Source organism: Enhydra lutris, unplaced genomic scaffold, assembly GCF_002288905.1.
Source record: "Enhydra lutris kenyoni isolate GAN:26980312 unplaced genomic scaffold, ASM228890v2 scaffoldscaffold1, whole genome shotgun sequence".
Lineage (NCBI taxonomy): Eukaryota > Metazoa > Chordata > Mammalia > Carnivora > Mustelidae > Enhydra > Enhydra lutris.
The window spans coordinates 14,386,761-14,402,967 of NW_019154085.1; the positions used below are offsets into that span (position 1 = coordinate 14,386,761).

The following is a 16,207-nucleotide window of genomic DNA, read 5'->3' on the forward strand; positions in this document are numbered from 1 at the left end:
GGGGAGTGTATGTGCTATGGTGAGTGCTGTGAAGTGTGTAAACCTGGCGATTCACAGACCTGTACCCCTGGGGATAAAAATATACTATATGTTTATAAAAAATAAAATTAAGAAAAAAAAAAAGAATACAGACTTTGGAACAAAAAAAAAAAAAAAAAAATCGGTTGCCAGAGTCCAGTGGGAGGTGGAGTTGAGGAATGAATAAGTGGAGCACAGGACACTTTAGGTTAGCAGAACTACTCTGTATGATACTGTATTGGTGAATACATGGCATTATGCATCTGTTAAAACCCTTAGAACTATACAGCACGAGGAGTGAAAGCTAATATAAACTATGGACTTTCGTAAGTATATCAATAGTGGTTCATCAGTTGTAACAAATACACTACACTGTATCAGTCTGCTCCAGCAGCCATAGGGGAAGAAAAATAATTTTTCTTCTACCCTTCTAGGTTCTTCGCTGAGGGTGTCATGTCCCCTATACCACCATAATGAAAAAGTGTAACAGGGGAAAAACAGGTTTAATAACTTATACACTTCCTGCATACATGGGACATACCCAGGAAAACTGAGTAATTCCCTAAAATGGCCCAAGTCGCCACCCCAAATACTATCTCTAGTTAAGCCAAAGGAAGGGGGGTGGAGAGGAGGTTAAGGTAAGACCAGTTATGGTAGGTTACTAGGAAAAGCACAGTAAATGAGTATATGTTTGCTGTGCACATTTAAGTCCATGTCTTCTCTACTGATGAAGGTTGCTAGAGATTTAGTCATCATCCTCCTCTTAGAACAGAGAGGGAGATACCTTACAAATGGAGATTTTCCTTATAAATGTAAATGTCTCTTATAAAAGGGCAACTTCTTATTTTTCAGAGTTTCTTTGGTGTTTCTTAAAAATACCCAGCTCAAGCTAGTCATGCCAAAGAGGCTTATTTTGGGGATACTGTATTCTGCTACCCTTCACAGCCACAACAAAATAGAATTGACCGTGTGGCTTAAACAACAGAAATCTATTTCCTCACAATCCTAGAGGCTAGAAGTCCAAGATTAGGGTGCTACCATGGTTAGGTTGTATTGAGAACTCTCTTCCTGGTGTGCACATGGCTGCTTTCTCACTGTTTCCTCACATGGTAGAGACAGAGAAAGCAAGCCCTCTGATAGCTCTTCCTATAAGGCCACTAATCCTGTCATGAAGTCCCCACCCCCCTGGCCTCATCTAAACCTCATCCCAAGGGACCCATCTCCAAAAATCATCACCTTGTGGGTTAATGCTTCAACATATGAATTTTAAGGGATCACAGTTCAGTCCATAGTACATTTTGTTTATTCATTCATCAGTTTATGAACATTCATGTTGTTTCCACTTCGGGTTATTATAATTAGTGGTACCATGAAAATTCCTGTAGAAGTGTTTGTTTGAATACTTGTTTTCAATTCTTTGGGGTATGCCTAGGAGTGGAATTGCTAGGTCTTATGGTAATTCTATGTTTAACTTTTTGAAGAACTTCCAAAATGTTTTCTACTGCATTTAATGATAATTCAAATTATAATTTTTTAAATTGTAGCCACCCTAGTGTGTGTGACTTGATATCTCATGGTAAAATGAGTTTGTTTTTTTTTTTTTTTTAAGATTTTATTTATTTATTTGACAGAGAGAGATCACAAGCAGGCAGAGAGGCAGGTAGAGAGAGAGGAGGAAGCAGGCTCCCCGCTGAGCAGAGAGCCCGATGCGGGGCTTGATCCCAGGACCCTGAGATCATGACCCGAGCCGAAGGCAGCGGCTTAACCCACTGAGCCACCCAGGCGCTCCTAAAATGAGTTTTTATATGTAGCTTTCTTCCTATAACTTATTTTGTATGTTGGAATTGGGTACAATTATCATTATGTTGAAGCCTATTAAAATCCAATAAGTACTGAAGAAAAGCCAAATAACTTGCTAAATGCCACTGAGAGAGTGGTGTTGAATCAAGATTTAAAACCAAATGTTATTCCAAAGACTGTTCTCTTAAATATTCTATTATTCTGCCTGTGCTGTTCCATGATATAATAGATACTCAAATAATAAGCACAACCAACAGGTGTTTCAGTGCTGTAAATCTATATAAGATCATTTGTGTGGTTACAAATATATAATTTGCAATTATCACAGATTTATTATTAATTTTTCTTTAATTTCCTTTGATGCAAAAACATTGATTTGACTATATATTGACATAGCCTTTCTGTCAGTATTTAACAAACTACTGAAAAAAGATGACTGTGTTTTTAAATTTGTCTTATTTTAGGTCCACCTCATTCATTTAACCGAGATGAGACAATAATCATTGCTTTGGCATCAGTCTCTGTATTAGCTGTTTTGATAGTTGCCTTATGCTTCGGATACAGGATGCTGACAGGTAAAAATATTACCTTTTTTCCTATTGTTTATTAAATACACCATTTAATCGGAATCAGTTTTCTCCTTTTTAAAAATCTCTGTGCTCCCATCCTTATCTCTTAGCAAACATTTTTCCTGGTTTTTGTGAAAAGTTTCAGAAATATCCAAAATACCTCTCACCCAGCTTCAATGATTATCACATCTATATATCATCCATAGCCCTGCTTACCACATCCTTATGTGGTAGTGGGTTATTTTGAAGTAAATCACATATATCATTTATCTGTAAAAAAACTTTTTAGTATTATCTCTGAAATATAAGGACTAACCACAATACCATTTTTCACATCTAAATAAATAAATAAATAAATAAGTCTTTAGTATCATCAACTGTCCAGTCAGTTCTACTGAACTTTAGGTTTGATGAGCTTTTTAGGAAATCAGTACCCATTCACCCATTTAAATAACTGTAATAAAACCTTGAATGTTTCTGCAATATTTTAAACAAGGTCTGTTGTTGGAATTATCTCCCAAAATTCAGCTTTAGTATTATTATTCATCATTCTTCTTTTATAGATGGACTCTTAGTTTAGTAAATAGTTTTACTCTTGGTGACATTGGGCATAAATCTTGCTGCCTTCCCTTTTGTAGCTCTTCTTTTTAACTAAATATAATAAAAAAGTATAATAAAGATCTTCATTTTAAGGGAACCATATCTTGGTAACTTCTTTTTCCCACTCTAATAGGAGACCGTAAGCAAGGTCTTCACAGTATGAACATGATGGAGGCAGCAGCATCAGAACCCTCTCTTGACCTAGATAATCTGAAACTGTTGGAGGTAAGATTGTTCTTAGATATTATGGTCTGTTCTTTCTGCTGTCATAGTACATCTGAGACAGTAACTTTATTCACTCATTACATCATTCATCCATTTATTCCACTAACATTTATTAACTATCAGCTTAGTGCCAAGGCCTATTCTAAGCACTGAGGATATAGGTGAACAGTACAGATAGTCTCCTTGAGGCTTATATTTTTTTTCTCTTTTTTAAGTTTTATTTATTTGAGAAAGAGAGCCAGGGGGTGGGTGCAGAGGGAGAGGAGAGATAGAATCTCTAGAAGACTCCTGCTGAGCTCAGAGCCCTATGCACCATGGCGCTCCATCCCAGAACCCTGAGATTATGACCTGAGCAGAAATCAAGAGTCAGCCGGCCACTTAACTGACTGAGCCACCCAGGCTCCCCTTGCAGTTTCTATTCTAGTGGGAAAAGAGTCTACGAACAGGTTAAACAAATAAATGTATATTATTTCTAGTAGTAGTAGTAAATGTTATAGAGAAAAGTAAAGCAGATAAGAAGATAAAAATATGGAAAGGGAGTTGGTAAAGAGAGTATATTTAGAAAGGAGACAGAGTATATTTAGGAAGGAGATGATCTTTGAGTATAGACTGCATTGATATGGGAATAAAGAGATGAGGTTCTGAAAAGAATATGCTTTCAAGCAATCCATAATATATGCCTAATGAATATTCCTTGTCTTTGCATATATTATGTATTTTTATAGGTACATACAACTGTTATGTATTATGTTGGATTTAATTTTCATTTTGTAATATCTCAGAACCTATGTTAAAGTCTTACCATGATGAATATTTTTATGATCATTACTAGAATAAGTAAACTATGATCCCCAAACTAGAGACTATTAAATAATATATATGATAGATTTGATTATATAAAACATTTTAGGAAACTTCTTTTTAGGAGAAAAGTACAATACACAAAGTTAAAAGATTCCAAAAAAGCATTTCAGCACATGAAAAAGAATTGTTCAAGAGCTAGTATAAATCAATAGTCGAAACAATCCATAAAAAATGGATAAAAAACGTGAAGTGCCAATTCACAAAGGAATTAAATGTAACTTTTAAACGTATAATAAGATGTCCAATTTATTAAATTGAAAAAAAATACTAATTAAAACCATAGAATATTATCTTGTGCTGAGTAAAACACTCCCAAACATTGCTGATTTAACTATATATTGATACAATGTTTCTAAAGGGCATTTTATCTGTCTGTTATAATTTTAACCTCAAAATAGTGAATGAAATATAATGAAAATCCTTAAATAAATGATAGTAAATTCTTAACCTGTTTCAGTAAAATGAAAGAAATATCCAGAAGCCAAAAATGAAGGTGCACATGGGTTGCATTTTGCTGATTCTATTTTTTTTATTGTGTCCTGGATATTAAGAGTGTTATATTGTGGATACCCTATGTTATGTTAGGCTTTTCTTTCTTTCTTTCTTTAAGATTTTATTTATTTATTTGAAAGTGGTGGGGGGGCACCTGGATGGCTCAGTTGGTTAAGTGGCTGCCTTTGGTGCAAGTCATGATCCCAGGGTCCTGGGATTGAGCTCTGCATCCGGGTCCCTGCTAAGCGGAGAGCCTGCTTCTCCCTCTCCCTGCTGCTCTGCCTACTTATGTTCTCTCTCCGTCTCTCTAATATATAAATAAAATCTTGAGAGAGAGAGAGAGAGAGAATGAGTGAGAGGGAGAGCATGAACAGGGAGAGAAGCAGACTTCCCTGCTGAGCAGCAAACCTGACATGGGGCTCAGTCTCAGTACCCTGGGATCATGACCTGAGCTGAAAGCAGACACTTAACCAACTGAGCCACTCAGGTGCCCCCTGTTAGGTTTTTCTAAAGTGTGTATGTTTCCATTGTTTGTTTTAATAGGCAGTTAACTTGGTTAGATATGCTGCAAACTCATCTCTTAGGCAAAAGCTCAAAATCTCAGCACAATTATTTTATCTTTAGCTGAAATTGGTCTCGTGTATTCGCTGCCTTTCCCCCTCTCTCACTCTCTTTTTTGGGATTCTCCCTTCACTTTCCAGAATCTGTGGTTGCCCTTAATTCTGTCCTCTGGTTCCTAGGGCCAGAATGATTATGGATTTTCTATTACAGTTCTAGCTCTCCTGCAGAGTGTTCTTTCAGCCTGCTCTCAGACTAAGAGCTTATAAAAATGGGTAGTTCAGGGGCACCTGGGTGGCTCAGTGTAAGCCTCTGCCTTCTGCTCAGGTTATGATCCCAGGGTTCTGGGATCGAGCCCCACATCGGGCTCTCCTCTCAGCAGGGAGCCTTCTTCCTCCTCTCTCTCTGCCTGACTCTCTGACTACTTGTGACCTCTCTGTCAAATAAATAAAAAATATCTTTAAAAAAAAAAAAAAATGGGTAGTTCACCCTAGGCATTCCTTTCTAAGTGTTGACTCCCAGAATCTACTTCCTTTATGTTCGTTCTCTAGCACTTTCAGATTTCTTTTTAAAATTATGTTCAGGGGCTCCTGGGTGGCTCAGTGGGTTAAGCGTCTGCCTTTTGCTCAGGTTATGATCCTGGGGTCCTGAGGTTGAGCCCCATGCTGGGCTCCCTGCTTAGCATGAAGTCTGCCGGTCCCATTCCCTCTGCCCCTCGTGCTCCCATTCTCTCTCTCTCTTTCGCTCTAATAAATACATTAATTAAAAAAAAATTGGGGGCGCCTGGGTGGCTCAGTGGGTTAAAGCCTCTGCTTTCGGCTCAGGTCATGATCCCAGGGTCCTGGGATCGAGCCCCGCATCGGGCTCTCTGCTCAGCGGGGAGCCTGCTTCCTCCTCTCTCTCTGCCTGCTTCTCTGCCTACTTGTGATCTCTGTCTGTCAAATAAATAAATAAAATCTTTAAAAAAAAATTAAAATGAAATTTTGTTCAGAATTCATAGTTGTTATCTGTGGGAGGGCTGGGTGTGGTAGGACCTTCCTGAGCCATATGAGATATGGAGTTTATTAGTTTCTTGACATTGAAGTAATTTAAACTATAAGCAATAGAGAGCTGTAGTCTACATTTAGATTTATACTTTTCTAGAAAATTTGATTTTTCAGTTGTGATATGAATTAATATCTTGCTTTCTTCATAACAAATTTATAGCTGATTGGCCGGGGTCGATATGGAGCAGTTTATAAAGGTTCTTTAGATGAGCGTCCAGTTGCTGTAAAAGTGTTTTCCTTCGCAAACCGTCAGAATTTTATCAATGAGAAGAACATTTACAGAGTGCCTTTGATGGAACATGACAACATTGCTCGCTTTATAGTTGGAGATGAGAGAGTTACTGCAGATGGACGCATGGAGTATTTGCTTGTGATGGAGTATTATCCCAATGTAAGTTCTTTAATAAAAATTAAAGTGACATTTATATTAGCTGTCAATCAAATTTTCAGGACTACTGTTCTGTAAAGCACTGGTGGTTTGCAGTTGGTTATTAATGGTCTGCAGTGAGATAAGGATCTCACATCAGAATGTGAATCAACTAAGTCACTGGTTAACTGTTTAATTCATCTGTCTCTGTCTCTTTCTCCCTCTCAGCAAGACTTTCTTGATGAAGGAAACAGTGTTTTGATTGACATTCATTCTGGTACAAGCTCCTTATCCCTGTCTGGTTATAAATAGTTTGTAGAAGAGCACCTTGAGTAACACTGACACATATATTTATGAAAGCTTTCTGTTTTATACTTGTAAAACAAAAGAATATAATTTGTATTTGTACTGGTAAGAGATACATTATGAAGAAACAGTCTAAAAAACTTTTCTACCTTAGTTTGGTAAAGGAGCATTTAATGTGAAATAATCTTTTATACTTTTTAATATTGGAGAAATAAAAATTAATAATGTTTAAATTATCCTTTCATTCTCTCCTCCCCTCTCTCACGGAAATGTCTCTTTTGAGATATTGAAATGTCATAGTTTATGAGGTCTTCATGGAATCCTAACCTACTTAAAAACTTTATAAGGCTGTTGCTAATTTATCTTGTCCTGTACAGGTAAATTAATTCCATTTTTTTTTGGTATGTGTTTTTTTTCCTTTATATAGGGATCTCTATGCAAGTATTTGAGTCTCCATACAAGTGATTGGGTCAGCTCTTGCCGTCTGGCTCATTCTGTGACTAGGGGACTGGCTTATCTTCATACAGAATTGCCACGAGGAGGTAAGACAATGAATAGAAGATGAATGACACCCATATAGGGTCAAAATTCACAAAGAGAAATTTTACTCATATCTTCAAACTAAGAATATATTTTATTTAATAGCAGATTTATTATTAAACAGCTGTTTGAAAGATCTGGCATGATGAAATGGATTTGAAATGTAATAAGAATAAGAAAAAGAACTTAAAGACTCTAGAGAGGTCATGGATCTTATTGAGATTTTTATTAAAGCTCTGATCACCTTCTTAGAAAAGATACATGCATAGTATACTTTTAAGAATGCTCTTTTGATTCTAATGGTTCACAGACCCTTTAAAATCATCATGCACTTAGGTTAAAAACCTCTTAGCTTAAAAACCTCTTAGCTAGGCTATACTACATTTCCTTGCATTTATTTGCTTATTTAAATGAAATACAGTGCATTGCCAATTCTTTACTTTTAACATCATATGGACTTTATTCTGTGGTTGGTTGGTCTTGAGTATAAAACCTATGTGTATCTTTTTATAATTCAGTGTTTCTCTTAGCTAGAATTAGGTTTGGTCAAATCTGTCAGAGGGGAAAATAACAGGCTTTAATAAGAATGAAAATTTTTTTTCCCATGTAAGAATTTAGAGAGAGGTGATCTAAGATTGGCTTGGCAGCACCATAGTATTATTGGAGCCTTATTATTATCTCTTCCATCATTCTTTATATATGGCTAACGTTTCCAAGGTCACTCATTGTCCATCATGCTATATATCTGCTAATTAGTAGGAGAAAGAAAGGGAAGGTAGAAGGAATTATACCCTTCTGCCTCCAGAAGTCCTACTCATACTTATGTTTTATTTTCCAGAACTTAATTCACACTTAACTACTGCATTTATCTTCAAGAGATGCTGAAAATACAGTTGTTATTGTTGTTGTTGTTGTATTTAAGCTGGGTGTGTTGGTATCTCAAATAATATAGGATTCTGTTACCGAGTAGAAAGAAGAAAATGCATGGTGGGGATTTCCTAACTGTGTGGTTGTATTCTTTGCCATAACTACAGTTTTCTTTAGCACCTGTGTGCATTTTTGCTCCTTGTTCAAAGTATCTCTTTAATTCACTTACTTTCATACTTTGTTTCAAAATACACCTCCCATCATAAGCTTGCTTCAAAACTAAATCTTTGTGCTTTCTCAAGCTTTCATCCCTTATGGGATTTTCTTGTCATACTATAGCCCAGAATATTGCTTTTCCAGTTTCTCTGACCTCTGTAGATAAGAGAATCGTTAATGTATCAATTTCTTAGATCTTTGTTCTATTCTGTAATAGCATGGATCATCTTTTCTAGCTGCTGCTTCATATATAAATAATTTCTCCTGAATAATTTATCACTTCATTTATCCTGACATCTTGCTTTTCCTGAATACAGAATTGACCAATGTTATTGCCTATGTCAGCAATTTGATGCACTTATTCTAGTGCTTTAGCACATTAACCATTTGGACTGTGTTTCCTTACTCTTAAATATTATTGTAATTCATTTAAAGAGCTGGCTTAGCACAGAATTTAAAATACCACACTAATCCTCCTTTTTAAGACTTGCATGATTCAGCAAGGTTTCAAGTCAAACATTGGCTGCAAAGAATGATTGCCATCAAATAAGAGTTTTATTTAATGTAGATGTTGCTCTCAAATATTACCTAATATTATCTTTTAAACTAGTTAACCTCTTTTTTTAAACTGTGTGCGTGTGTGTATGTTTGTATGTATATATATATATATATATATATATATATATAAAATATATGCTATTGCAAAAAACGTTAGTACCTATTTGATTTTTTTTCATGATTTTATTTATTTGACAGAGACGGAGAGAGCAGGAATATGAGCAGGGGGAGTGGGACAGGGAAAGCAGACTTCCCGCTGAGCAGGGAGCCCGATGTGGGGCTCAATCCCAGGACCCCGGGTTCATGATCCAATATGAAGGCAGACACTTAATGACTAAGGCACCCAGGCACCCCTGATTTTTAAAATATTGGAAATATGCTATAATATTTCAAAACATTTACAGTGTTATTTCACTCTTTTTTTCAGAGAATGCTGTTTTTCCCAGTATCTTCAGATGTAACTTTGATATTTAGCATAGAAATTTTATAGTAAGGAATAATACTATTATTATTTATTCAGCTGTTTTTTGCTTCAGAACAAATAAGGAGGAGTTGAACCTGTTTATTTATTTGTAATTGTCTTTCTTACGAATTTTTTCTTTAGAATGTCTATGAAACTTGTTACCATATTCTCCCCAGAAAAATCTAACAAAGACCATATAGCTCATAGATCACTCAAATATAAACAGAAAATTACTATTAACTAGTACATCCTTCCAGGTCCTTTGTGTGTGGGGGTGTATATGTGTGTGTGTGTATAAATATCCACAGAGAGACTTTTTTATTCAGGTTTTATTTTTTAACACAATTGAAATAATATGTCCTGCTTTTCTTTGAGATATTTGCCTGTCACAGTGCTGCTGCCCAGGGCAAAATCACTGTATATTTTGCTCCTTTCTCTTCATCCCCTACCCCCAAATAAAAAGGATTAAAAGGTATACCGAGGAGAACTTTAAGGGGAAAAGTCTCTCAAAGGGCAGTCTATAGTTCTACCTCTTGAATTGGTGATAAATCCTAATCTTGTTTCCTCTCTTCCTTTTCTTCTCTCTCTCTTACCTCTTTTGTTCCCCTTCTCCATTTCTTTTTTTTCTCATTACAAAGAAGAAAGTACTATCCTGTTTTCCTCTCTGTCTCACTGATTTGTTCATTGCCCATTCTCCCCATTATTTGCCTGGTTTCCCTAAGTATGAGATCTTTTAGTTTAAGTATTGATTTGGGGTTAATATACAAATATTTTCCAAATATAGAAACATTTTTATATCTCTTAATTTCATATATAAATATCACCTCGAGATTATACCATATATACTAGTATTATGGTTTTATGCAGAATAAAAAATGCAACTCTTCTAGGGGTTGAACGAATCATGTTAGTACAAACTTTAGAAAGCTGAAAATACAGTTGTTATTGTTATTGTTGTTGTTTTAGTTTAGTACAAACTTTAGAAAGCTGGACCATGAACTGAAAGGGGAGAAAATGAGCAGGAAAGATCAATGATAACTACCATTTTTTAGATCCATGGTAACTACTATTTTTTCCTCCAGCTGTGCTGTGTGCTCTTTTTTTTAAATGTATATCAAAGGAATCTTTATCCTCTTTTTAGTTTCACTGCTGGTGAAATTGCAATCTGGTTTTCATTAATGAGAGTAATGACTAAATACTGAGCCTATTTGTACCTAAATATAAATACTCAGTAAACTTATTATTGACTTTGTTCTGATTGCTCTGTTTCTTTTTATACCTAGAGAGTTATTTTAAGTTTAAGAAATGGTGGTATAAAATTTTTTTTCAATTCAAGAACTATAGTTTTGCTGAATAATATTTATATAAGGTTTCCTTATAGAGAGGGAAAAATACATTATGCTTTTCATGAGGTGCCTTAGGTTAGATACATATGTGCCAACTCTTTTAAATTCAGGTAAAACATACTCTGTTTTTGCCTTCATGGAGCATATGGTCTAGTGATAATAGAATGAATATAATAGTGCTTTGCTTCTCTGTAAAATAAGAAAATAGGTTTTCACATCTTGCTGAGAGATAGCAGCTCCTCTCCTCATTCTCCAGGTCCATTGGAAAACTATTCCTAGTTTGATTTGAAGAACTGAGGTGGGCTTAGAGACAGGGCTAAACCTAAGGACAGAACTGGGATGTTCCGTCACAGGTTTGATCTGTTAAGCCATAGGAGAATAGTACAACATTTGTTTACAAATTTTGGAGCCATCTCAGTTTTTCACTGATACTTATTTTAGACAAGCTGACTTTAAAAAATTTTTATACTAAATATTTCTTTCTCTGTTGCCTCCTTTTCTACCCTAGAAATGAGGAGAAAAAAACCAAGTGTGTGTTAAAATAAGAAGCAATAGCATGTTGGCTATTAGCTTGCAGCTAAATATTTAAAGCTTAATTAATTATACATGCAAACGTAGTTTATGTTGCAAAATATAGTGGAAATAGTAATGATTATGAGTTGAAACTTTGCTTTCTTGTTTCCTTTTTTGTTATTAGAAAATTAATGTTCAGAAAAGTAATACAATCATCTATATTTATGTAGTCCCTATTATATGCATGCTTACTTTATGTCCAAGAGTGCTATTTAAGCATTAATAAATACTTGAAATTATCTAAACAGATCATTATAAACCTGCAATTTCCCATCGAGATTTAAACAGCAGAAATGTCCTGGTGAAAAATGATGGAACCTGTGTTATTAGTGACTTTGGATTATCCATGAGGCTGACTGGAAATAGACTGGTACGCCCAGGGGAAGAAGATAATGCAGCCATAAGTGAGGTGAGTGTATACAAAAGGTATAACTCTGACATACCTTGGGAACATAATGAATGGCATTAAAAAAATCAAGACAGGACAGTTATCCTTACATGCTACCAATTCAGCATGTTAAGAATTACAAAATTAAAAAATATAAAAGAAATTATATGAAGTTTATCAGTTATTTATGGAAATCACTGCCATTCCAACTCATGTTTGACAAGTATTCGGAAGAAGTGTTTAGGAACTGACTTTTGAAGGAAGAGTAACATTGTCAGTTTGAGATAAGACAGTCATCTTCTGATAATCACTATTAAAATGTGGAACACATCCTTCCTAACCTTTTTCTCTGCATTCACATACATATGTCTATGTGTGTGTGTGTGTGTGTGTGTGTGTGTGTGTGTGTGTGTGTGTTAATATATATATATTATATATTTATGTATAAATAAATATATAGATATAGATTTTTTTTAACTTAAAACAATTTTTAGGGGTGCCTCAGTAGCTCAGTTGGTTGAAGGTCTGACTCTTGATTTCAGCTCAGGTCATGATCTTTAGATGGTGAGATTGATCCCTGCCTCGGGCTCTATTGTCAGCATGGAGTCTGCTTAAAATTCTCTCTCTTCCTCTCCCTCTACCCCTCCCCCTATTTTTGTGCTCTCTCCTTAAATAAATAAATAAAATCTTTAACATTTAAAAAATTTTTTTAAAATGTTAAATGGTACATGTATAGTTTTCTCATTGTGTCTTAGAAATGTTTCTGCATTGACATACATAGGATGGTATAGTGCATTCTTTTTGATTGATGAATAGTATTAAGTAGGATGGATTTCCCATAGTTTAATTATTCAAGAAGGGCATTTTATAGGTAAAAAATTTGGTATAGAAGGTTTCAGTGACATGTTTAGGGTCAAATAACATATCATTGACATGAAATTTATGTACAACTTCTGATCTAATGTATGGCTTTCAGAATATGCTACATTCTGTCCTGAAAAATATCACTGTAATTTAACAGGTTGGCACAATCAGATATATGGCACCAGAAGTCCTAGAAGGAGCTGTGAACCTGAGGGACTGTGAATCAGCTTTGAAACAAGTAGACATGTATGCACTTGGACTCATTTATTGGGAGATATTTATGAGATGTACAGACCTTTTCCCAGGTAGGAGAATTGCTATCAAAAATTGACATATGTTTTAAAGTGAAGCAGTTATATCTTCTTTTTCTACCTATATTAAATAAGTCAACATTTTTGCTTTTACTTTCATTTAAACCTTTAGTTCATTGCCATCTAGTGTTCAGAAACATCATTAGCAGAAGGATGTCAATCAGGAAAAATTTTTAAAAGGACTTCAAGTTTTGCATCTGAGTGCAGTTTAATTAATTGCTCATAATAGCTTATCTGTGTTTAGTTTGGTCTCTGATTGCTTTAACAGTCATGGTTGTCCTTATCCACCCTCTGAGCGTTTGATAAGCTACACTTTGAATGTTTCCTCAATTGACCCAAGTAAAAAATTAGAAACAATGAATTAACCATTGAAACACTTTTTTCTTTCTTTTTTCCTTTATTTTTTTCCTTTATTTTTTTATTTTTTCATTCTCCATTCTTTTTTTGTTGTTGTTAAGATTTTATTTATTTGACAGAGATCACAAGTAGGCAGAGAGGGGGGGGGAGGTAGTCTCCCTGTTGAGCAGAGAGCCCAATGCGGGACTCGATCCTGTGGCTTGATTCCAGGACCCTGAGACTACCTGAGCCAAAGGCAGAGGCTTAACCCACTGAGCCATCCAGGCACCCCTTCATTCTCCATTCTTGACTTTGTGCTTTCCTTCCTTTCTTTTAATGAAAGAACACTCATATAAATGAATGCTTATTTGAGGTTTATTTGAATTAGCCAAATGATTTTATAGTTTTTATCTTTTTGTTAGAATTATATTGCTGTCCTTATTGTCCTATAAAAACTTTAACTATCAATATATGCATTGCATTCTTCTAGATGATATACAAAATGATTTGATATATATAGCTTCTATCTTATAGGAATAACACCATTAAAAGCACAGGAAAAGGAAAACAGTCAATTGAATCAGCATTAGACAAATTATGAAATGGAACTATTGAATAAAAACAAGGATTAGTGGTAGGGTTGAATTTTTTGGCTTTAAAACTTTTAAGCATTTAATAGTTTATAATTCTAAAAATAAAATAAGTTAACAATTATTTAGATTGACTACAGGCCCATCAGTTATTATTTAGAAGCATTTTTCCCTCTTTAATTGGAAGTACGGAGTACTCAATTGAAGTATTTTTCTGGACATAGCAAAACTGCAATAGTATCACACATATTATTGGAACTTTTGAAACTTTTTATTTCTATTATTGGAATTTGGCCACAGATTTTTTTTTTTTAATACCTCCTAATCCAGAATATTTTGTTTTTTAGAAGCATGTCTGACTAAAATGATTCTCTTACCAGCATTAGTATATTGCCATCAACAACAGTTTTTGGACAACTACTGCGGTCAGAATAACTATTGCTTTTGGTCTGATAAATAATAAAGAGCAGTATCAAGTGTTTGAAAAGGGAAAGGCAGAGTGCCTTGGTGGCACAGTTGGTTAAGCATCCAATTCTTAGTTTTGTCTCAGGTCGTGATCTCAGAGTCCTGAGATTGAGCCCCACATGGGGCTCCATGCTCAGCATGGAGTATATTTGAAGGTTCTCTGCCTCTCTCCCATGCTCACACACTCTCTCTCTCTCTCTCTCTCTTAAATCTTTTAAAAAGAAGAAAAAAGAAAAGGGAAAGGCAATTCAATCTTATTTGCAGATTATTTTAGTAACATGTAGGATGAATTGAAATAGAAAGAATAAAAGGCAGTTTAAAAAGGGAAAAGACAGACGCCTGACTGACTCAATCAATAGAGCATGTGACTCTTGATCTCTGGGTTGCAGCCAAGAGTTTGAGTCCCATTTTGGGGGTGGAGATTACTAAAAAAACAATAGTTAAAAACAGGGAAAAGAAATAAGGCGTTACTGTTTAATGGATACATAGTTTCTGTTTGGGAAGATGGAAAACATTCTAGAGTTGGGTAGTAGCGATGGTTGCACAACGTTATTAATGTACTTGTTGCCAGGGGACTAACTATATGCTTAAAAATTGTTAAAATGGTAAATATGATAATAAAAATAAAGGAAAAAAAAACAAGAGTTGCTATAAGAGATCCTATAATCTTGGATATGGAAATTGACAAGAAAAGTCACGTGTAAGAAAATGTAGAGGAGAAATCTGTCATTCTGCTTAGGTATTAGAAGAAAATCTAATTGGGAAATACTCAGAGATCAAAGAAATAGGGTGGCAGCCAGGAACTTAGGGAAAAATATTGGTTTACATTGGAAAGGTGAGTTAGTTATGGAGATTTTTGGATGGGGTATTGATGGGACAACTGAAGAAAAAAATTTTAAAGAATTTTTTAAAATTAGGAGGATTTGAGAGAATTTAAAGTGTTTTGGAAATTATCTATATACAGATGGTAAGTGGGAAGTTATGAGTGAATGCTGTTTCCTAAGAAAACAAATTAAGAATGCAAAAAAATTGAGCAATGAAGACTGCATATTGGGGGACCTCCCTGTACCAGTAGCTTAGTTAAGAAGACCATTGGTCAGAAAAATAGAAAACTAAGAAACAGTATCTTGGAAGTTAATGTTAGAAAATGTTAAGAACCCATATTGATAGCAGTAGTTGTAATATGAAGTCAAAAGGAAATAGAACTGAGGAATGATCTTTGAATTTGAATTGGAGGATGTCATTAGTATTCTTAGAGGAGATTCTGTGGAATAGAGAAGACAGAAATGTTACAGAGTATGGGAAGGAAAAGTATTAAGACAGCATAGGAAGAAGATTTAGGGTACTCTTAAAAATTTTAACAATGAAATAGGAGGGAGTTGAATAAAAAGGATCCCCAAAACATACTAATCAGCATAGAACAGCATGTTATAATGATACAATTCTTGGAAAACATTTTTTCAAACTTTTATGATATACCTCCAAATGCAGTACATGCTAAATTATTAAATGTAAACATTATGTTACGTAGACTGACTCTCTGTAAAATATTTGCAAAATAAAGGAATTAGGTGTCTGTATTACAAAAAAGGAGTGAAATACTGCACTATTTATAAAAAGGAGAAATATGGAAGGAAGAAAGAAAATAAGAAAGCAAGAGAAAAAAAAAGAAAAAGGAGAACAAGCATAATTTTTTTTTTAATTTTATTTTTTTATAAACATATATTTTTATCCCCAGGGGTACAGGTCTGTGAATCGCCAGGTTTACACACTTCACAGCACTCATCATAGCACATACCCTCCCCAATGTCCATAATCCCACCCCCCCACCCCCCCTCCCCCCAT

The 16,207-nt window shown here is 34.9% G+C and overlaps 1 protein-coding gene across 1 annotated transcript in view; it reads left to right on the forward strand.

Moving 5' to 3' along the window:
* Positions 1-16,207, forward strand: part of LOC111141287 (bone morphogenetic protein receptor type 2) — a 212,454-nt gene that overhangs the window by 162,454 nt on the left and 33,793 nt on the right. Inside the window, exons 5-10 of the mRNA XM_022493741.1 lie at positions 2,283-2,393; positions 3,121-3,212; positions 6,333-6,563; positions 7,273-7,387; positions 11,657-11,817; positions 12,818-12,965. Of these exons, the coding sequence (XP_022349449.1) occupies positions 2,283-2,393; positions 3,121-3,212; positions 6,333-6,563; positions 7,273-7,387; positions 11,657-11,817; positions 12,818-12,965 (858 nt within the window). The remainder of the gene's footprint in view (positions 1-2,282; positions 2,394-3,120; positions 3,213-6,332; positions 6,564-7,272; positions 7,388-11,656; positions 11,818-12,817; positions 12,966-16,207) is intronic.